This window comes from Hevea brasiliensis, chromosome 2 (genome assembly GCF_030052815.1).
Source record: "Hevea brasiliensis isolate MT/VB/25A 57/8 chromosome 2, ASM3005281v1, whole genome shotgun sequence".
Lineage (NCBI taxonomy): Eukaryota > Viridiplantae > Streptophyta > Magnoliopsida > Malpighiales > Euphorbiaceae > Hevea > Hevea brasiliensis.
Window position 1 is genome coordinate 113117639 of NC_079494.1, and position 23541 is coordinate 113141179.

At 33.1% G+C, this 23541-nt stretch overlaps 4 protein-coding genes across 11 annotated transcripts; all 4 read right to left on the bottom strand.

The window, feature by feature from the left end:
* Positions 1 to 1429: 1429 nt before the first annotated feature.
* Positions 1430 to 9444, bottom strand: LOC110661485 (beta-carotene isomerase D27, chloroplastic). 6 transcript variants are annotated; one of them, XM_058139503.1, is made up of 14 exons: positions 9042 to 9444; positions 8857 to 8899; positions 8734 to 8784; positions 5583 to 5597; positions 4976 to 5106; positions 4715 to 4865; positions 3021 to 3508; positions 2830 to 2922; positions 2577 to 2681; positions 2386 to 2485; positions 2209 to 2300; positions 2028 to 2108; positions 1791 to 1859; positions 1430 to 1659 (listed from the first exon to the last, which is right to left on the bottom strand). In XM_058139503.1, exons 7-14 carry the CDS (start codon positions 3150 to 3152, stop codon positions 1522 to 1524), a joined length of 810 nt encoding a protein of 269 aa, XP_057995486.1. In that variant the 5' UTR covers positions 3153 to 3508; positions 4715 to 4865; positions 4976 to 5106; positions 5583 to 5597; positions 8734 to 8784; positions 8857 to 8899; positions 9042 to 9444; the 3' UTR covers positions 1430 to 1521. The 6 variants fall into 6 exon arrangements, with proteins under 6 accessions (XP_057995486.1, XP_057995474.1, XP_057995469.1 ...); XM_058139491.1 differs by having other exon boundaries at positions 4976 to 5113; XM_058139486.1 differs by having other exon boundaries at positions 5583 to 5630.
* On the bottom strand, positions 4195 to 9107 carry LOC110661486 (peptidyl-prolyl cis-trans isomerase CYP21-4-like). The gene is made up of 6 exons (XM_058143168.1): positions 9042 to 9107; positions 8734 to 8784; positions 6131 to 6216; positions 4976 to 5113; positions 4715 to 4742; positions 4195 to 4281 (listed from the first exon to the last, which is right to left on the bottom strand). Exons 1-6 carry the CDS (start codon positions 9105 to 9107, stop codon positions 4195 to 4197), a joined length of 456 nt encoding a protein of 151 aa, XP_057999151.1.
* Positions 9445 to 10483: 1039 nt separating the features above from the next.
* Positions 10484 to 15636, bottom strand: LOC110647913 (ribonucleases P/MRP protein subunit POP1). 3 transcript variants are annotated; one of them, XM_021801952.2, is made up of 11 exons: positions 15380 to 15636; positions 14632 to 15167; positions 14404 to 14500; positions 14145 to 14252; positions 13783 to 14013; positions 13316 to 13434; positions 12708 to 13235; positions 12434 to 12542; positions 11760 to 12349; positions 11098 to 11265; positions 10484 to 10983 (listed from the first exon to the last, which is right to left on the bottom strand). In XM_021801952.2, exons 2-11 carry the CDS (start codon positions 15078 to 15080, stop codon positions 10785 to 10787), a joined length of 2598 nt encoding a protein of 865 aa, XP_021657644.2. In that variant the 5' UTR covers positions 15081 to 15167; positions 15380 to 15636; the 3' UTR covers positions 10484 to 10784. The 3 variants fall into 3 exon arrangements, with proteins under 3 accessions (XP_021657644.2, XP_021657643.2, XP_021657645.2); XM_021801951.2 differs by having other exon boundaries at positions 11760 to 12542; XM_021801953.2 differs by lacking the exon at positions 15380 to 15636 and having other exon boundaries at positions 11760 to 12542; positions 14404 to 14548; positions 14632 to 14768.
* A 2016-nt stretch (positions 15637 to 17652) lies between these two features.
* Positions 17653 to 22028, bottom strand: LOC110647907 (uncharacterized). Its single transcript, XM_021801945.2, has 8 exons — positions 21607 to 22028; positions 21363 to 21430; positions 20950 to 21016; positions 20710 to 20864; positions 20518 to 20588; positions 19191 to 19259; positions 18496 to 18596; positions 17653 to 18087 (listed from the first exon to the last, which is right to left on the bottom strand). Exons 1-8 carry the CDS (start codon positions 21862 to 21864, stop codon positions 17782 to 17784), a joined length of 1095 nt encoding a protein of 364 aa, XP_021657637.2. The 5' UTR covers positions 21865 to 22028; the 3' UTR covers positions 17653 to 17781.
* Positions 22029 to 23541: the final 1513 nt, after the last annotated feature.

Sequence of the window (23541 nt, forward strand, 5' to 3'; positions counted from 1 at the left end):
TTTTTAAATAAATTTAAATATTATTAAGATCTAGTTTAGACGAGACATATAGAACCGACAATAGTCATTTAGAATATTAATCACTTGTTGTGAATTTTTTTTATGGGTAAATTTTATAATATGATATCTGAATTTAAGAGTATGTTTTCGTAAAAATTTTTTTATCAATTTTTAATTTAATTCACAGAAACATATCTTTTATTTTTGATAGCCAATTTATTAGTAATTATGTGATATGGCAAACAACAGGTTATGTTTCTCAGTTCACTTGGCATTTGTTTTTTTTTTTTTTCCCTCTTTATTTAATTTCAATCTTGATGCTAACTAAGTTTATTTTTGCAATTCCGGATAAAGAAGGCGAGAGATTATTAGATACAACTGATGCATATGTATCATCTCTTACAATTATATAAAATTTATCAGGATTCATTTTTTTATGAAAAAATGAGCATTATTATTACGTGTACTTAAAATATTCTATAACCTTTCGAAAAAAGGTGGAGTCAATCTGGTTGGACCTATGGATGGTGTTTCTTTATCTTTGTAACGGTTTTCTTTGATAAACTATGGATGTCTTACTATTTTCTGATTGTAATTGTACTGTGGCTATTTATCATTGCCTAGCTACTACTAACAATACATTTCTTTCTCATGACCTAAAGCTCCAGTTAGAAGAGGTTGAACTGTTGTTTTGTCAGGCAGACCAAGAAACAGCAGGATATATCTTTTTAGCAGCATGCTTTTCTCCCATCCGGACATTGTCACTCACCAAACTTTCTGAGTGTGTTGTGTTCACATTCAGTCGAGCTATGGGGTAGAAGGAATATAATTAGCTTTATGCTCGCTTGCAAATTAGACCCGGCCACGGTTAAAGAGCTGAATCTTCTGCTGGTTTATGTTTTGACTCTCATTTGATCCGCTTTTGATTAAATTTAATGTTCATAATTTTTATTTTTTTCCTATTTTGAAAGGGCAAAAAATAAATTGTGACCCGAAACTGAACTGATCAATGGTTCAGTTTGAGTTTGGTTTAATTGGATTCAGATTCAATCAATTTCAATTTGTTTAAGATTCTAAATTAAATCAGTTCGGTTTCGGACCGTGGGCACCTATACTTGCCGTTAATCAAAGGGGAGTAGCAAGGCATTTTTCTTTTCAAACTCACACAAGGGCTCTAGATTGCGGTACGAGTCTTGGTGGCCATAGTTCTTCATCTGTCAGTAGTTCCCTCAGCTCTCAGTTCCATTTTAACAAATATTTTCCAATCCTCCTGCTCTTTACTTTTCTAGCATTGTATGAATTGCATAGGTGCTCTCTCTCCCTCTCTCTCTCTCTCTCTCTCTCTCTCTGCATGTGCTATGGCAAATAACAACTGTGAACCGATCACTTTTGACTGTTCCATGAACAGATTGTGGATACAGGAAAGACATAAATTATATCACTGTAGATGCATTTCTAGTAATCTGTATGCAAGTATAAAAGAGAGATTTAATGAGTTACTGATCAAATAACAATGGCCAATTATGCCTTTGGGCACTGCACTACATCTGTGCTTTGGGCAACTGGCCTTCTTCGAGATGCGATCGGACAAACTTCAAGGCAAGGCTCCTTGAGCGTGCTATCATCTTCAGGTTGTGGAGGAAGAACCCCAAATTTAAACTGCCACATTAAGGTCACAACAAAATAAATGGTGATTTGGGCATCCCCACTTTCTACATATCTAAACTGACCTTTATCCTGTTAAGAAACAGAAAGGGATGAATGTTTAAAGGAAATGGCGTATTAGATACCTGACAACTATAATCCGTGAAGTTTGGCTCCATCAGTAAGGGGACTCCCATGTAATCCTTGAAGAAAGTCTAGAAAATCAAATTATAGAAAGTCATGAAATCTGTTAAATGCAATGTTGTGTGTTGTATATATATATACGAATAGAAAGAAAAGAAAATATTTAAATGCAGCAGCAAACTTCGCGACTGAGACTGGTTAAGAACTCATCAGAGACATGAAGGGATAGTTTAGCTTACCTGTGTTGGAAGTTTACATGTATTGACACAAATGCCTACGCATTTGCTTTCTTCTAAATACTTGCATCTTTCTACAAAAACCTTCCCATAAAACCAACCAAAATTAGTTTGACTAATCAGGACTTGAAGACAAATTATTAATACTTCCAATCTTCCATTATATCAGAAGAAGGATAATTACCCCACTTTCACATGAGGTTCCATCAGGAAGATCGACAGAGTTCACCGTGCAAATGCCCATAAGCCATTTACAAGTGAATGCAGTCACCCTCGCTGTAGATCATTGAACTTGGCACAATATACTAATTGCCATGGTTAAAAGAAGAACACATCTAATTTAAAAACGAGAATCACTCACCAACCATCATGGCAGCCACTTTTCCTCCTCCTAGAGGAGAGATAAGCAATTTATATAGATCTAACAGAAGCGGAGGAAACAGCGACCTTAATATTCGAACCTGCTCTAGGCCAAAAAAATGGCAGTCTAATGCATAAAAGCAATGCAAGTGTACTTGCAAAGAAGAAAGAGGTTAGAGAATCAAGCATTACTGCTGCATCCCTTGTATCAGCATTAGTTCTGCCTGTCAACATGAGCCGATTTGCTACTTCTATTAATCCATCATATCCACGCCTCTCAGAATCCCATCCAACCTCCTGTAATCGTCCTTGAAAGCAAGGATTTTCACACAAAAAACTTTAACCAATCCTAATAAATCATATGGAGAACTACAAGATTTCATCTTTTGTCACGTAAAAACCTATAAGAAATTGGCTCAGCTACTTGTTAAATCGTACTACTCACCTTGACCATTTTGTTTCGAAACAGAGCAAGGAACAAGTCATCGAATACTCCAGGACTGTATTCGGATCTTGGACCCATATCTCCAGCTTTTACCTGAACAAAATTTTCCGACCATTATGTAAAATTTGAGTCGAAGAAGAGGCTTAGAAACTCAAGTTACTAATCGATTGAAAAGACTGGGAGAAACAAACCGGCTCTGATTGAATAGGGGAACATGAGAATCTAAGGCTAGGGTTCTGGACGAGAGGTTTGAGTGGCAAGTGAGGACGTGAAGGAGATAAAGAGTAGATGGAGAGAGGACGAAGCAGAGCCAGTGGCTTCATTTTCACCTCTGTCCCGTGAAAGTACTTTTCGGTGTTACCCGGTGTAGACAAACGGAAAATGGTGCGTGTTGGGCTAAAACGGTGCGTTTATGCGAGGAGCGCGAGCAGAGTGTTAGCGTTGCCGTCTTGCTGAAAACTTTGTCGGGTTAACTAAACGACGCCGGTTGAAGTGTCAAAATCCAGTTAACAAAACGACTTTGCGTTTGTTCATTTACGGTTGTCGAAATAAAAAGTGATAGTAGTGATGAGCAGTCCAACAAATCTCAAGGCCTTATTCATCACATTCGACTGCCTTATCATCTTCCGACTGTCCATCCACGTGCTATCGCAAGAAATATCTTGACATAGCCATTAATCTGTTGAATATTAGCATCAATTAGTTATGGTTAAGGATACATATTATCTTCATTAACAGTGTCATATGTATCTATTTTAGTTTGGTAAATTCATTCACCCAGCAGGAAAGGAAGAACAATCTCACGAATTGTGTTTCTAAAACCAGACGGATTAATGAATTGGTTTACTAATTAATTCAACAAGTTCAACTAGGTCAAAAACCAATCAAATCAAATCTTTGCAACAAAAAAAAAATCAAACAAATATTTTAAATAAAAAAAAAAAAACTGGTCCTCAAGGTTAGAATTAAGGAAAAAAAAAAAGATTGGATCTGCACTTTTGTTGATTTGGTCCAGGTGATGAATCAGAAACAAGCAAAAAGCCCCAGTCAAAAGCATAGATCATCAGCAAAATCACTTTTTCCCCCTCAATATTTCCAAGTAAAAGATTGCATCAACCTGTTATACAATGTTATTTTAGTGTGTGATCCAGCCTGAAGAACAATTGCCAAAATTGATATCACTCATTACACATGCTAATTTAAAATAGTTCGATTAGATCTCCATTCCAGAGCAATGTCTTTAGTGAACAAACAACAGACCCCCAAATGCACACGGTTCATATTGCAAGTTCGCCAGGAAACATGGCAAGGGTAATGGTGCAATAAAAAGCAATGTGGAAAAGCTTTGAATCAACAGGCCAGCCTTCAGATTTTCTGTTTTAGAGTCACATTGATGATCCCTATATGAGATTTGGGTTGAAAATATTCATCTGTATCCACTTCTTCAATTTCCTTGACAAGCACATCGTTAAATGACATAATCAGCAACAAAAAGAAATACAACTTATTAACATAAAGTAGTAATGACATGAATCCCTGAGTAAACTTTTCCAACTAGGTATGACGAAACTCCATAGGTTAAGGACAACAATTTATTATACTGGTTCTATGAAAACAAATGGCCCTAGGACTAGATATTACAGTAATGCATCTCCTGGACATCAGCAATATAATGCTGAATGCTGATATATGAAAATGAGGAAAAAAATCTCACACTTCATGATGACCAGAACAAATGGCCTTATGGCAAAATATTTAAAATATGGTTACTGCAGCATAATAGTGCACTCCTAGTCATCAACATAAAATGCTGATTTATGAAAACAAGGGACTAAAAATCTCTCACTTGTCATAACAACTAGAAAGAAAAACAGAGTGCATTCACCTGAGCGACATCTTCTCCTTTGATGACCCTTTCAAAACCCATAAGCTTTTCAGTTAGATCTGGGATGGGCGCAGTTGTAATGAAAAGCTCAAATCCTTAGTCATCATGTTTTGCCTTAGAAGTCCCAAGCATGAATGCTTCATGTTTTAAACTGGTTGAACATCAAAATCCACTTGTAATTAAACCTCAAAATGCGCAATACTTAACAAGTCATAAAATGGTAAAAGATTGGAGAAGAAAAAAATGATGTAAGCTAGCAACCTTGTATCAAGTTGACTATAACGTTTCCCCTTCAAAGTCCAGTCTTCCGCAGCCCCAAGGCTATCAACATTGCCTGCTTGAATCACATAATGCTTTATCACATGACGAAAATGCATCCCCTTGAAGTGCCCCTTTTCACTGCAAAACCAATTCCATTGTTAATTTGAGAAGAATAAGCAAAATTTGTTGCAAGATGCTTCTCATGAGGTACCTACTCATAAATCAACTTAAGAAAAAAAGAATTGGCATATAAGGTTGTTACAAATATACCTTATTTTCAGTTCTACTTATAAATTACTTATAAATTATTGTTCCATAATAAGATACATTACATGGAATCTGGACTGTGACATGTAAACTGTGTGCTATTATGAATCTTAATTCAAAGTTTACTTGATTCTGGTATATTTCATAAATCAAAAACCTTCAATGGCAATTACCACATGAGACGGTTGATGTTGTATTAAGCACTCTGTATAAGTTTACGTAAAACCAAACAACTACATTGATTTTAGACATAGTTGACCCTTCCTAGCTGTTATATATCAACCTTGCAAACTCGCATAACACCTGGGGGAGGGAAAATGAAAAGAGAAATGAAGCAAACCTCAATCATCGTATTCTGCAAAGGAACTGCATGCACGATCAGCGACTCCTACCCAAAAAAGACAGGCAATACAATTGATTGAAAGTGATGTGTGAAAAGAGAGAAGATGAGGAGAAAAGAAACAAGGCTGACCATAATATGTATGATACAAGTGCTCATAACAAAGAAACCAATTCATAAAGCCCAGATATCAGTTCTTCCATAGGATTTAGCATCTGTTAGACATTTAAGAGGAAAATGCTTACATAAAGTAATTATAATGTTCCACTTGAGTCTTTCCCAAGTACAAGCTTTGGTTACCCAATTTCACATTGTTACTTGCAGTTTGACCCACCATATATAAATTTTGTTAATAAAAAAAAGCCGTGCAAATATCTCATTTAAGACGCACAATCTTGCTAAAATGCACAAATGCAATAAAAGAACATTGAAAATTTTGCACTGTACAACGAGAGCTATAGGGAATATGATGACACTACACTAGATACACGAACTATATATGAATCTATGAACCGAAGACCAAAATAAGTGGTTATTTTTACACTCACCATAAGTCAATGAACTTGTCAATAACTTCAAAAGAAACATCCTTGAAAAGTTCCACTATTATAGTGCCTTTTGAAGTATTTAAAATCTAGTAACAAAATGAAAATCCAGCATTGTTACAATAAAAATCATGTGTACTACTCAACCAAATTGCATAGGAATGGAAAGTATGTAACAACGCCAAAGCAAAGAAATGGGTGACGCCACTGAATTTCAATAACAATGTGATGGTTCTGGAGCTGACGATAGACATTTATGAAACTGAGTATTTTGAACAACATACATGAGGTGTAGAGCACAAGAAGCCTAAAATAGTTGGCTGACCTCCATTAATGGCTTTTTAACAGGTAGCTGAACCCTCCCACTAATTACTCCCCTACTAATAAAATTCCTTTCAATACAAATGTGTCTTAAGCAAAGTAGCACGTCCACATAGAAGGCCCCTCCAATGACAAACGAAATCATTCTCAAACAGCATTTCTTTGATTTCTTGTTTCATATCTTCTAATATAAATGGGTGGGAAGTATATTAATCCAACTCAACTCAATTCAACTAAACCTTTATCCCAAGAATTTGGGGTCGACTATATAGATTCTCTTTCTCTATTCTAAATGATTTTGGGTTAAATCCTCGGAAATGTCTAATGCTTCTAGGTCATGTTGTACTACTCTCCTCGAAGTCAGTATAAGTTTACCCCTTCTTTTCTTTCTATCCTCTAACCTAATGTGCTCTACTTGTCTAACTAGAGCCTCTGTATGTCTACGCTTCACATGACTAAACCACCTCAATCTCCCTTGTCTCAACTTATTCTCAATCGGCACCACTCCTACCTTTTCTCTAATACTCTCATTACAGACTTTATCTAATCTAGCACGACCACTCATCCACCTTAACATTCTCATCTCCGCAACTCTTATCTTAGACGCATATAACTCCTTCAGTATCTAACACTCACTACCATATAACATGGCCGGTCATATGACTGTACGGTAAAATTTTTCTTTCAACTTATTGGGAATCTTGCAATCACATAAAACTCGCATGGCACTTCTCCACTTCAACCATCCGGCTTTAATCCTATGACTAACATCCTCCTAACATCCCCCGTCTACTTGAAGGATTGAGCCGAGATATTTAAAGTGATTACTTTGGGGCAGTACCACTCCATCTAAACAAACTCCTTCCCTATCACCAGTTCGGCTTTCACTGAACTTGCAATACATGTATTCTGTCTTCGTTTTACTTAACTTAAAACCGTTTGACTCTATAGTACTTCTCTAAAGTTCTAGCTTTCTGTTGACTCCTTTTCGCGTCTCATCTATCAGAACTATATCATCTGTAAACATTATGCACCAAAGGATACTCTCTTGTATATGTTTCGTCAATTCATCTAAAACTAATGTAAAAAGGTTAAGGCTTACATCTGAACCTTGGTGTAATCCAATTGAGATAGAAAAATCTCTTGTGTCCTCTCTCACTGTGCACACAATAGTAGTTGCTCCTTCATACATATCTTTCAACACTTGTATGTACCTAATAGATACCTTCTTTTATTCTAACACTCTCCATAAGATATCTCTTGGAACACTATCATAAGCCTTCTCCAAATCGATAAAAACCATATGTAGATCTTTCTTCACATCTATATATTTCTCCATCAAGCTTCTAATGAGAAAGATCGCTTCCATAGTTGAACGACCAGGCATTAAGCCAAATTGATTGGGAGAGATAGAAGTGTCATGACGTAGTCGATGTTCCACAACTCTCTCCACAACTTCATACTTATGAGTTTAATTTCTCTATAGTTTTAGTAACTTTGTATGTCTCCCTTATTTTTAAAAATAGATACTAAAATACTCCTCCTTCATTCATCAAGCATTTTCTTTGAGTTTAGAATCTTATTAAACAATTTAGTTAACCATGTCACTCCCATATCTCCCAAACACTTCCACACTTCAATTGGTATTACATCGGGTCCACAGACTTTACTCACTTTTATTCTCTTAAGTACTTCCTTAACTTCTAAAGATCTAATCCTTCTAGTATAATTCACATTCTTTTCTATTGCTCTATAGTCTATATTCACGCTATTACCACTTTGACTATAATTAAAGAGATCATCAAAATAATTTCTCCATTTTCTTTAATGTCCTCATCTTTCACCAACACTTTTCCTTCTTTATCCTTAATGCACCAAGCTTGATTGAGATCTTGACATTTCTTTTCTTGCCTCCTTGCTAAATCTATAAATATCTTTCTCCCCTTCTTTAGTTCCATGTTTCTCATATAGTGAAAATGAGAATTTTCAAGTCTAATTCATCAAATTCTTTATGAATTCCACAAAGTAGCATATTATCCAACTCCTATAGAAAAATTATGGATACCAATAAAATTCACTGTATTCTTAATTAGACAATGAAACACATTAAAATACACTAGACAACAGCATGTACTGGCTTTGACGAAGCTCCCCAAATTTTTTTTTTTAAACTAACATTATCCAACAATACATATTACCATAAAACGCTCAAAAGGCAAAAGCTTTCAATACGAAACAAAGTAATTTGAGAAATGAAAATGGCTCAGAGTAGAAAAAAGACATACTGCGTATCCAGGCAGATCAGATTTCTTTGGATCCACAAATGCGTGTTCAACCTACAGAATAGAAAAAATTGAAAAACACAAACCTCAAATGAAGAAATAAATAAAGTTGTGAATAAGAAGTACCTCAAAGCCTAATGATTTGCGACCTTGAGTCTGGATTCTTGACCTAAACCCGAGTTATAAACATATGTATTAGTAATTAATGCACCGCATAAACCAGAATAGCAGCAAAAGAAATATTATTATTATTAAAATTAAGAATTGAAAAGAGTTAATCAAATAAAAGAAAAATCATGGAGTGCACAAACCTGAGGGACCAGTGTCTGTATAAAGAACACAGGAAAAAGATAGTCAAGAGAACAATCAAGCCGCATAGAAGAATAGTAACAGGACTTATTCGACTCGGTCCCTTCTTCTTCTTGCTCTGTTGCTACAGAGCTCGAGGCTCGATCCTTGCCATATACAATAATCTCAAACTTCTGTATACACAAGCAACCACCTGAGAAATCACTTCAAGACTAAAAATTTGCCAAAAAATGCGAATTCAAATTTGGTTTGGGTTTTGGAATTTGAATTTTAGGATCTAAAATAGTATTTCATGCCAAACGAAACGATTAATGAGCAAATATATCTGAAAATGACCCGCCTGATTACTTCATGAGGAGAGATAAGTTGACGGTTTTTCAACGATTTCAAGCTTTCTAGCGCCTTACGCTTATCTGTTATCGATTGGGCCGCGTTAAGCCTAATGAGTTCGATTATTCAATAAGCTAATATTTTTTATTCTACTACTTTTTTTTTCTTTTATATGTTTATAAAAAAGATATTAATTATATCAATTAATTTGTGTTTTAATAAATATAAATAAATTTAACATAAAATTTATTAAATTTTAATTTTATTAAAAATTTTCATAGAAATAAAATTACTTTATTAGTGATTAATGATATAGAATAAACAAAAGAAAGAGAAAAATTTTCATAATAAGAGAATAACTGTACTTTATTTTTTAAAATAATCTATAAAATTAAATTAAATTTTAATAAATTTTACAAAAAGAATTAAAACTTAATAATTTTAAGTAAGCAATTACATGTGATGTTATCAGATCAAAGCCTATATGAATATGATCCTCTCTCTGAAGGGTGTTCTTTTTCAGTGTTCGTTGGCTGTCTGATTGTTTAGATTTGGACCGGACTCATTGTAATCTCATTTTATTTGGGACTAGAAACTATTAGCAGCACAAGACCACCAAATATAATAGAACCTCTCCCTTAAATTTTGATACTTTTTTATTAGTAATGACGAATATTTTCTTAATTTCTTAAATCTCATTAAAATATTATTGCTTAAATGTATAAAAAATTTAACCCTTTGTTAGTTTAATAAATGTGACTTATTTTTATTGGTTAATTATTTATTAATTTTTAAAATTTTTTATTTGTTGTTCTATTTAAGTTCAATTAAAATTTAAACATGAAAAATAACAATGGCAGATTAAAAGCTAAAGGTTTTGACATTTAAATAGAAATAGCTTAGTTATTTCTTCAGTATGTAATGAAAAAAAAAACCATTTATTAGTAAAGACATTATAATTCACGAAAAGAAAATATGAAATAAAATGAAGTATTTTAATTTGCTTTTAAAACAATAGGAGATGAGTAGTAATTATGACTAAACCTTGAGAGTGTAATAGTGATTCAGCCTTCTAAAAACTCATTTAACAAACACGTTCAATCAGGTCCCATCCTCCGAATCAAATCGCTCTGCACTTCACTTGTCCATTCCCCTTTTTTGAGCTTTGCAATAATTTCAAATAAAAAAAAAAAAAGGAAAGCCTTTAAATATACCATGTACTGATTCCTATTCTATCGTCTCTTTACAAGCAATTTTTTTAGAGAGAGAGAGAGAGAGAGAGAGAGAGAGAGTTCTATGCTGTTTCAGCAAAACCATATCACTACCTCTACCTGTAACAGCTCTGATCTATTTTTGCAATACACTACATAATCTACCTAACTTATCTGTGTATTTGTTGTCATATGTGCAGCATCTCACACGAACTCCATATCATCTTCTTGTTGTTCCAGGACAATTGTCGCCATAGCAAGTCTATATGCTGAAGATCTCAAGTTCCTTACAAGAACATATATTTCTTTTCTCCTCTGCTTCACAGGTATCTCATTCCACTGTTCTTCCCTAAGGCGAGCTAGTAAAACTGCTTCACAAAAGGCCTCCGCTACTGGCTTCTTGCTACATATCAGAAATAAATCTTGTGATTTTATTACCAAAGAACGAATTGCATATATGTTGAAAGCAATGAGAAAAAAAAAAGTTTCTGATTATCAACATAATATCAGCACTAACCTCCCTCGAACAAATCCTGTTGTAACAAAACCAATAGGCCAGCGATGGGATTCCCTAGCAGCAGAATCTTCTGGTATCTGGAGTTCCCACTTGCCGGAAGATTGCTCTTTGAAGTATGACCTCACCAAAGACACAGGAATTTGAAGTCCAGTCTCATTATTTTCTGACCTGAAGCACATGCCAAGCATATCAAATAACATCAGATCACAAGTCTGATGAACAGTAGGAATCCCAAATGATAACTTTCAACCACCAACACCACAACCCCCCTTTCTCTCTCTTCTCCTTTCACTCATAGATTAGATGATCTTTGCACTGCTCATTAGTTGCCCCACTCAAATCCTGAAAATATGAGAGAGATACTAGCACAAGTATCCTTGCAACTTTGCAAAATACCCTCTCCTATTATCTTTTATCATGAATCTATAATCTGTTTGGATAGGTGTGCATTTAAAATGACTGATGATTTGGATGTGTTCCAAGTGAAAAATTATAAAATTTGAACATGATATCAAATTTAATACCTCATTATATGAAATTCACACCAATCAAAATGAAGCGTAACATAATTTCAGCAAGAATTCACATAATTAAGCAAACCTCATATTTTCAAACAAAGTAACAAGTATCATAAATAAGAATGGGAAGTTTTGGAAGAATACCTGGAAGTCAATAGCGACACATCGCTAAGACAAGGTGCACATACAATTGCTCCCTCTTCGAAAACGCCTTTTTTATATGCATGGAGAAGAACTCTAACGAAACATAATTTTCGGTCACAATTCATTTGGGTAATACCATTTTGAAGTTGGACAAGTTTACTTTCATCATTGATAAACTCTAGAAACCTCATCTTCCTATTTGGAGCTTGAGGGAATAAAAGTGAACAATCATCATGGATTTCATTCAAGAAATCATCCAATGAACTGGATGTCCTTGCTATAATTCCATCAAATGAGTTACCATCAACTCTGAGTGATGTTATGTCACTATTATCACATCTAGAGTTTGACGATGAATTGCAACCAATTATGTCTTTTGCACAAGAACTTGAAGCCACTTGCACTGCAATGCACCCCTTTGTAACAGCAACACGGACACTATTCCATGGGGGTGGAACAGGCACTTTCAAGGGTCTTACAGCAGGACATACTTGTTCTGCTTTTTGGTTTAGGGCAGCACTTTCACTTGCCATAGAAGACAAGTATGCATTACAATCAGGAAAATCTGAAGGAAAAAATGGCAAACCTACCTGCAAATAAATAAATAAATAAACAGCATGCGTTGTTTTGTTACCAAAAATTATAAAAACTGCCTGCTTGTTAAGTATGCATACTTCACATGCAATCCATCGCTTCTCTCTAAGACCTATTGCATGAGCTCCCTTGGAGATGAAAGCCATCCAGAAGACCTTGACCCAGCACAAGGGGATTATTATTGACCATCTGAAAAGATAAGGAATTCCTATGAGGTACTCATGAGGAATACAGCTCATTTTTGCAAAAATATAATTGTGGCACACATGTGATCACAGGAAGTAGATGAAAATGAACCAGATCAATTACTTATAATAACACCAAATAAGAGATTAAACCTGGTAAAAGAATTACCCCATGAATGAGTCCATTCCATTATTGAGTTTAAGAAGAACAATAGGGCTAGATCTTGAACCCTGAACCTTGGTTGAAGTACTCAGCATCCCTGATTTTGCATTATCAAGGCAAACAAAATCCATACGTAAATGATGTTTTTCCAAGCAAAGAACGTTCTCTTCCACTGGGAGACTTACTCTGCAGCTAGCATCCCACAGATCCCTTTTATCAGATAAACTGCTATCCCTTTCAGGTTTTGAACATGGCAGCAGAATTAACTCTTTATTCTTTTCTGGATTTCCCTGTATAGTAACATCCTTTCCAGGTTCATTTTCAGGCAAATAATTTATTGTACTAGCAGCTGCCACAGGAACGTCAGCCATCTTTGTCTCAGGCATTGCTCGAGGATCCCTGACCGTTAAATAAAAAATTGAACATGAAGAAATATTCTCCTCATTTTCAAGTATAGAAGAATTCTTAAGCTCAGAACTATGATCCGCCTCCTCAACAACACATTCCTTCGGTTGCCAAGAATTCTTTGAATCACTGCATAAAGTAAACAGCTTTAGCCATTGTTAACTAAAAATCTTGGTCCCAAAGAACTTAGTAATATCTTAGGTGCTCACCAATAAACAGGATGTAATATCTTTTGAAGAAGTTGAAATGCCTTTGATCCGATTACCTCTAATTTTGCAAGCTGCCCTTCAAGCGAGAAGCAATTGATCAAGATGCCACTCTCATTCATCTGAAAAAATAAGAAATAAAACTAAGAAATTCACATATTAAGATATCAAAAACATCTAAAATATGTAGTCTAACTGAATTATGTTCTCCAATTTCAATGCAACATTAATGTTCAGGAAAGCAAATTACAACCCAGGGGAACATAATTTGCCAATTTAAACAAAAGGAGAAACATATATATATATATATATATATATATGGTCAACCAACCAGCTTTTACCAACAAGCTAGGATTTTAGAGGAAAAGGAATTCTTCTAAATCTCATTGTGAGATAGTGACAAATGTAAACCAATTTAGCTACAACAAAATTGAAATGTATAACTTCTTTCAAGAACAAAAAGGACATACATGTTTCTGACAAGCAAATTTTAGAGCATCATATCCCTCGCTAAAAGCTGAAGCATGTATCCACACCCAAAGCTGGCGATGGGATGAACACAATTCAGAACTTTGTAACTCATTACATCCATAAGAATTACGGTCACTACCACCGTTTTCTCCATTCCAAAGATGATAAGGTCTCCACATATAAGTCACAGGAGCTATCAACTGAGAAACAGGCGCTCCAACATGATGAAGCTGAAAAAACAAAGAATTTTATATATCCACATCCATGGGTTATCCTAATTCGGAAAAAAAAAAAAAAAAAAAATAATAATAATAATAATAATAATAATAATAATAATAATATTTGCAGTGTAGTAACCTACCATGGCAGTTCCATAGATAAAACCAGAAAGAATAGCATTGGTAATTTCCTCAGATTGAGCTGATGAAGGAGGCTCGAGCACCATCCTTAGTATTGACGTTAACGAATCCTAATGATGTATAGTAACAAACTTCTTTAGCTTATAAATCTCACAAGTAAAAAGTGCCATGAATTATGAACCTTGCAATAAATGAGAATTAGGAAAGCAATAAAAATTCAGAATTAGAATTTGCTAATTACAAAGAGAAGGTAATGCCTACCTCTGGACCCTCCAACTGGACAGCAGTATAATAGCTCGCATCGTGCACAAGAGCTCCATGCTTGTACCACTTCAATAAAGCTCTAGACCCCCTTCCTCTGCATCATACAAAGCCAATCTTGTCAGCGAACGTATCAACTCTTCCTCTAAAGAAACAAAGAAAACATTCAAAAGAAAAGCTTATTAATATTTCAAGAACTTTGTGCAGCAGATTAAATGACAATGTTACCTGCCATGCAAACCCAGGGGAAGGTGGAAACCCCACAGCTTTGTCATTGTGAACCTCTTTGCATGCCAAACATGCGTTCTCAGCCTCTTCATCCCTTCGCCTGAAGTAGAGAAACCACGTTCAGAATTCTTTCTAAGGTCAAGTCTCCGCCGAACTCGACGAGGAGGAACCCTTTCATGGTTTTGCTCCGACGCCACGGCATTGCTTTTATCAACTACTACTCCTAATTTCCTCCTTTTCTTATATCTCTTCTTCGCAACTTGATTGTCATACGCAGTGGTTCTTCTTCTCTTGTTTCTTCGAGACCGGAAATCGTTGCTCAATCGGTCAGATACGATTGAGTGAAGAGCCTCAAGCTCAGAAGCGCGTGACTGTACAAATTTCTCCACATTGATTTTTCGAGGCGGAATGGCTGAAATTTCACTTCTTTTGCTTCCATGGCCAGCCATTGGAAGTGTTATTTTACCTTCAGGCTGATAATTGTCGGCGATAGCTTAGGATTGGGCGCGAAGCGTATGCACGACTTCTACTGTGTACTGTACGAAACGCAGTAAGGAGTATTGCATAAAAGCGGATTGTGCAATAAGAAGCAACTAATCAGAGTTTGAATTTCAATTAAAATTAAACAAACAAAACAAAACCAACATCCTAAAATAAAATTTCCAAAATTTTCCATTGCAGTACCCATTTTAATTTATTCACGTCATTCGAATATTAAATCAGCGTACACATCTCTTATGAAGGATACCTGATTTGCCGCACTATCCAGCGTAAAAATTACGCAACGGATCAAAACCTTCTTATGGATTGCCACTGGAGAGAGATTGTTGATGAATATTGAACGAGTACTTCTGTATGAAGTAAGAGGAAACGGTACTACAAGTATTGCGGGAGATTTCCCCTTGCTGGTTCGATTGGGAGAAAGGCTGAAAACTTGCTGCGGTGGCGGTTATTTAATGGGTGAAAACGAGGGTTTAAGATTTAAGAGGGTGTTTGACGATAGCCGATAAATATTTAAATGGATGAATTAGGTTAAAGTATTTGATAAGTTTAAAAAATAAAATTGACAGTGAGCGGGTAGCCGATAATAATGGATAAATATTTAAATAGATAAATTAAATTAAAATATTTAATAAATTTAAAAAAATAAATTTAACAGAGTGATTGTTATGATATCTAATTGTAATTTATATTAATTTTATTTTTTAAATTTATTTAATTTAATTATTAAATATAGATAATTATTAATTGATAATCAATAATAATTGATTTATATTAAAAATTTAATAAAATTATATTTACCTATTATTATTATTATTATTGACGACATATGAAATGACTAATAAGAAAATATGTTATATAATTTATTTTATTATTAAAATAAATATAAAATTATAAATTTATTATATTATATTATTTATTTTATTATTAAATTAAATATTTAATTATTAAATTAATATATTATATCAATTATTATATTATTAAAATAAATATATAATTATTAATTTATTAGATTATATTATTTATTTTATTATTAAAATAAAAAAATAATTAAATTCTTAAAAAATAATTAAATAATTTTAAAAATATAAATAAAATAATAATTTAATTATTATTGTTGATAAAAAAAATTTATAAATGTAAATAAATATTTTATATTTTATTTTATTAATAAATAATATCTTAACAAAGTTAAAATGCATTAATTAAGATATTAAAATTAATTTTATTTTTAAAGCTATTTCTAATCAATTGATAATTAATTTGATTTTAATTTTTATTTAGATCATATTATTCTTTTCCATTTAACTCAAAAATTAATATTTTTATTTTTTTATTTATAATTTTAACATCTTAATTAATACATTTTAACTTTGTTAAAATATTTTTTTATTAATAATATAAAATGTAAAATATTTATTTACATCTAAAAATTTAAAATTAATTATAATTTTTTTTCTTTATCAACAATAATAATTACTTTATTATTTTATTTATATTTTTAAAGTTATTTAATTATTTTTTTAAAGAATTTAATTATTTTTTAAAGAATTTAATTATTTTTTTATTTTAATAATGAAATAAATAATATAATATATTAATAATTATGTATTTATTTTAATAATATAATAAATGATATAATATATTAATTTAATAATTATATATTTAATTTTTTAATAAAATAAATAATATAATATAATAAATTTATAATTTTATATTTATTTTAATAATAAAATAAATTATATGATATATACCCTTATTAGTCATTTCACATATCAACAGTAATAGTTAAACATAATTTTATTAAATAATTAATATAAATCAACTATCATTAGTTATCAGCTAACAGCTGAAAATTATCAACTATACTCAAACAGGCCCTAAGAGTTTAGGTTTAGATTGTGTTTAATTGATATATTATTAAATAAATATTATAATTATTATATCATAAAATTAAAAATACTTAATAAAATTTTTATACTATTAAACAATTATTATCTTAAGATTGAGAGGCTAGAGTGTATCTTGTCTATAAAGAATCAAATTTATACGTAAAAAAGAATCAAATTTATACGTAAATTAACTGACTAATTTTGCATTCTCATTCCCAGCTGGGCTTCATATTCTAGAGAATCCTCCTCCCAATTAGCAAAGAGAGAAGAAACAAAGGGGCCACCAAAGGCCAGTTTTGGTTTTTCGAGAGTAAAATTTCGAGCAGAAATCATATTTTATTCAAACCCAAAAACTATTCTCTTGTACTTTTTTCTCCAAGCTATCACAGCAATATTTAGAATAACCTTTTGAAAGTGGTATTTTCAAATCTGACTTCAGTTGCTGCTCATTACTCAACAGCAAGGAGTCTATTTTTATGCCACATTTTGGGACAATCTAATGGCATTACTCATTTACTCATCCACCAACTCTTTATAAACCAAATGGCCTCTCATGTCACAAATGCTCTCTAAGCAAGCATGTGCGGCATCAAGCCATCAACCAAGAATGACAAAGTGATAAAACTCATTATAAAAGTGTGAATAAACTAACAATTAAATTGCAATATAAAATGTAATGATGTGGTAGTGACCAAAGTACAAAACTAAGAAGTACAACCCTCACCTAGTAGTACAATCTCAGACCCATACTGCTATCCTAAAGATTCTCCATTTGTGTCCCCATGGGTGTAAAAGGGACACCCTTAGGTCTAGCAACTCTATATCCCACAAAAACAGAAAGGCATAAAGACACTACTGAAAATAGAAGGGCGAAGGCACTGCCAACATCTCCTGAGCTGGCTGGTGATGAAGCGGTTAGCATTGAACTGCCAGGAGAGATATCTAAGGGTATCCAATCACAGTTCACAGAATAGTGACCAGAACCATACCAGGGATTCCCATCGACTGGATACCAGAATGCAACAGACATCTTGCTAGATCCACTAATTGTAAACTGAGCATCCTGCAGAAATTTAGAGAAAACAACTCATTCAAGCTATGCTGCTGCTTCAAGGTAATACTTCTAACTATAAAGTTATCTAAATGATACAATGGCACCATCACACAACTTAAGTTCTAACAATATATGCATTCCCATCGAAGCATTAGTACAGCAATGACTAGTAGGCAACATGGAGCAACAAAGCTCAATAGTGATTGCAGCAAAAGTTTAGAAACCAAATTGTAGAGATCCTCAGAGCATCTCACAAATATAATATCATGCGATAATAACTGTGGATCAACAGCATGGCCATGTTAGCAGACCTGCTGGTTATAGTTCAAGGTCGTAACCTACTTTCCTCAGCAAATACACAAATTGAACTTTCTAAATTTTCAAATGAAATCCTACCATAGCAGACGAGTTACTAACCTGCTGGAGACGATCCATGGTTCTTAATGGCCTAGAGAATTCAAAAAAATAAGTGCCTTTTTGACCATCTGAACTATAAGGACTGTCTTCCTCTACAAAACCTGGTAGTTAAAGATTAAAGATCAGGTCATAAAGAAGAAAGATGTAGATCTTGTGAAAAAAAAATGTGAATAAAGGTATACACTAGTCCACTCGAAATCTCAAGCAAAAAATCTAAAAACAGACCGAGTACAAATGGTGATACAGAAACCAAAGTGAAGCTTCCAAGTTCCATGTCTCAAAGTCAATATTTTTAGGATAAAAGTTCATAATAATTACAGTAAATCCATATGTTCTTGTGCACTTTAGCACAATTTTCCAAACCACTGCACTTTGGACACACATCATTCTTAATTATCACTAATCATACAAAAAAGGAACCACGTGTTTGGATATTGTAAAATACATTTAATCAAGAGCAAATTGTTGCATAGTATACTATTTAATGTCTGTGGAGTGTATGCTCAAGTCAAGCTTATGGACCATTTGGATTGGCTCTTTCATGTAGGTCACTCTTCTCAATTGTACAACAAAATTTGTTTACAGTTCCTATTGTGAGCAAGGTACAGTTGGTCACATATAAATAATAAACAGATAGATAGATAGATAGATAGATAGATAGAAAACGAGTGAGAGAGAGAGAGAGCGAGAGTTACCTGAGTGATCTGTTAGGGTAGTGTGCCACCATGCCCCCTTCCAATTATTCTGTGCGCTAGAATCATTTCCTGACAAGGAAAATGATCAACCTTTAATAGTTTGATGATCATTGCTTACCTATTACTATAGAGATTTACAAAAAATAAATAGAAGCATAAATAAGGAGAAGGAGAAGTAAACAAATTAACTTGATGTGACTACAATGAAAGTGGAAGCCATTTTTATAATAAGCTCAATCCTATGAAATAAGACAATTTTATGCACAAAAGGATTCAAAAAAAAAAAATGGCGTTCCCGGTGCACAAAGCTCCTTGCTTTGTCAAGGTCGAAGGAGAATCATATGCACCCACTTTTTTGTTTTTTTTTTTTTTTTTTTTTCAGAGGGGTGGTTTTCATAATCATTCATAAAAGAGCAACCTTACCATTGAGCCAAGATTCTCTTCGCATAGAAAAGTATATGCTTACTAAATTTTGACTTCAAAGACACCTAGAGAATTCTGAAGCTTCATAGAAAGAACTTTAAGAGGAGAAAAAAAAATGGAAAATGATCATTTATAGATCTCATTTCTTCTTCGGTCAGATGAACTTGAGATTTCCATAGCATGAAAGATTACTATTATTTTGCTCACTATATATGATATGAATCTACCAAACTTTTGTAGTTTAGACTAGTATTTCCTCCTAGATAAGACTGTAACCAAGATGGGCTGAAGAAAAGCCCAAGTTCAGCATGAATTTTCAGGATGAGATCAAGATCAAAATTAGCTCAATTTTAAAAAGAAAAAACCATTCAAGCCAATGCAGCCCAAGTTACTTGACTTGCATTTTCATCTTTCATTTGTTTAAAAAAGTAAGGATAAAGGCAATGTGAAGAACAAATAAAATATAATAAAAGTGATTATGATAGATCTTTACTACAAACTATTATATCACACCAAAAGGAAGAAAATTATTTTAAAAAAACCCTGAAATAATAGTGAGACATGCAAATATGGATTAAGTACATTTCAATATGTCTTTAGAAAATATTTAACGTTAAGGATAAAGTGATTAATATATCATGATGTAAAGTGCTTGGGGTAGATAGCAATATCTATAAAGTGTGAAATAGACAATATCAGAAAAGGCAAGCTTTGACTTTCTAGGAGCACATCAAAATTTTTATGCCACCTTCCTGGTGCACCTTGTCACTTTATTTAGTGCCTTATCCCACTTTATTTTTCTTCTTCAACTGAAGTCTCATCGTTGTCTCATGATATAAGCATTTTCAATTTCCCATTACAAAAAAAAAAAAAAAGCAGTAGGAGAACTTAATGCTAAAAATACCTGAAGGACCAGTTCCATCAATATATCTACAATGTGGATTCCATGCATATAGATCGACCAAATGGCCAAACCTGTTCAAAGAGAGAATGACAAGTAACACATAAAAATCAACTAAGCAGTTTATGCAAGCATCTACCAACAGAAACATCCTGCTCCGATGTTTTGATGGTCAAGAAGTTACTATTGTATCACCTGTCACCACCATTTCCATCACTGTTGTCTATCAGATTCCCACCATAGAGCCGTCCAGGAATAGCATTTCCAATTGAGAAATGCATGATGTCAACTTCATGGCCTTTGCAAGTTTTGCTGCTGCAAGAATTAGTTCCTTCCTTACAACCACCCATCTAAAAACATACAAATTTTCTCACATAAATGAAAAGACCATGAATACTAACTTACAAATGGTGACAAATCAGTGGAGCCACTTACATTGTGATAGGTGGCATGGTCACCAATTGGAAACATGAGGGCCACAGATGGGCATTTATTGTTATTGCTGCAGTAAAGAAAAACAGTTGAATCCAATAAAATCCTTCTCCCTGATAAGTTAAAGCACCAGCAATCCAATCTAACTAAACATGCATTCCCCTTATTATCCCAACAGTATGTAATGAGTAATGACAAATACAGACAAGAGTTCGATGTTATCCTGATAAAATAAAAACTTCTTCCGCAAAGCAAAATAGTCAACAAATCCTTAAATGATAAAACAAGAACAAATATTATTTCCCTTAAAGCAAATCTTATATGCCTTTACCCATCAAATTACAGTTGATAGATCAAACAAAATCCTGAACATGATAAATTAATTTTCTGCTTCTTTCTTTAGGAAGGAAACTTACCCTTTCGAGTAGGTATAGTCCCCATCAACTTGCAGCGAGAAAAACAAATCTTTACCATCGTGCAAGGCCTATAACAACCCCAAGCGTTTCTCATCAGGGAAAAAAAATTGTAAAAGACAAATTTGACACTGGATCCACAAAGAGTCACCATAGCCCAATACTCCAATTTGTAACTGATTTAAGCATTTCGGACCATCACACAAACACTTGCAATTCATATAGAGAGTTTTTAATCGAAACCTACCTTAACGGTCATTTTTCCACCTTTGTACTCTTTATCGTCATCCGGGTCCAGAGCAGGAAGAAGAGAGAACTCGAAGCCATCAATGTCCTTCCAATCGTCGGCGCGACCATCTAGGGTGACAAGTCCGGGCCTGAACTCAGCTTGCATTCGGATCCCCGGGTCAGACTCACAACTCCACTTACCAGACTCCTGGTGCGAGCTGACCCACCCGATCAAAACGGAGCCCAAAACCAGGAGGACCAACGAGACTCGAACCATTGTAAGGGATGAAGTTTCCTTGCAGGACAGAGACGGTGCTGGGTTGGCGCGTTCTTGGTCAGCATTCCTCAGCTGACTCTGTGTAATAACTCGCACTTGACATTGGATTATTAGAATAGAAAATAATAAAAAGAAAATAGTCGGCAACAAATTTTCAGTATTGCACTGTACCTAAATCATTGGCCAAGTTCATCATTATAAATTTAATTTAATCCATAATTATATAAATACATAAATATATAAAATATTTATAAATTTAATAAATAAATTTTATTATATTATATTTTAAATAAAATATTTATATATTTAATAAATAAATTTTGTCTGTATCATAATGCACCGTATATAGGTAAAAAAAATCCAGTACTACTAGTGGACGGAGCAGCATGGATCAATGATGCTCCCAAGCCTGACTTTATTAGATTATACCTGAGATTTTGTTCCTTGTTTTTTTTTTTAATATTTATTTCGTCAAAAAAATTATATAGTATATATTTTTACACAAAAAAAATATAAATTAATTTAACAAAATTACTTTTGATATTTTGTATTTCTGTAATTTAATATTAAATTCGCTTAGGCTTACTATTTTGTCCTGTTATTATCATATATAGTTTTTTTTATCGAATATTATCATATTATATAGTTAAAATGATGTCATGGAACACGTAGGATGAGCTAGGCGTGTTAAAATTTAATAGAATGGATAAAATTTAGTCATTTAGTGAAAATATGTTTAGTTTAACTTATTTTTATTAATAATATTTAAAATTTTTAATAATTATTTAAGTTATTTTTTATTTACAATTAAATTAATTGAAATAATTAATTTTTATTAATTAATATATTAATTATAGTATTTTTAATAATAATTAATTTATAATTTTTTAAAAGTAAATCATATTTATTATTTTACAAAAAATATTTGTAAGTATATTTCTATTAAATGATAATATCACGACTCGATCTCACTTTGGCTAATCTAAAGCTCTCGAGGCCTGGAGTAAATCTAACTACTCCTTAACCTAATACTAAGGTCTATATTGAGCCCAATTTTAAGAAATCAACTGGATAGAGTCCGATCATAACATGGACCGCTCAACGGAAAGTTTTTTATTCACCCGACTGTAAGCACAATATATATCACTTTGGGAGCTCAACTCACCCTCTACATACTCATTATGTCATAAAATCAAACGAAAGCTCAACTACCTCATCTAATCCAATTATATTTGTATTTAATAGATTTACAGATCCAACATGGCATTATATTACATATCAAAATTAAATAAAATACTTCTAACACATGCAAAGTTATAGAATTTAATAAAATTATACAAAACATAACAGATATTACTAAATAACCTGCGAAGAAGAGAGACAAGTTAAAACTCACCAGACATCTCCTGTATTCTAAAAAAATAAGGTGAATAAGAGTGATAGTTCGACTTAGATAATAAAATACTAATTTTAAGTACAATTTCTATAGCTATATGAGGCTAGTGCACCCTAAGGGGTGGAATGCAACACCTTCAAAAATTTCATACAAGTCACATCACAGATAGCGAGAAGGTAATTTTGAGCACTCACACACCCATAAAATGTTAAAACAATATATATATATATATATATATATATATATATAAAAGCTGATCCCCTAAACAGCTCTCTTAAATC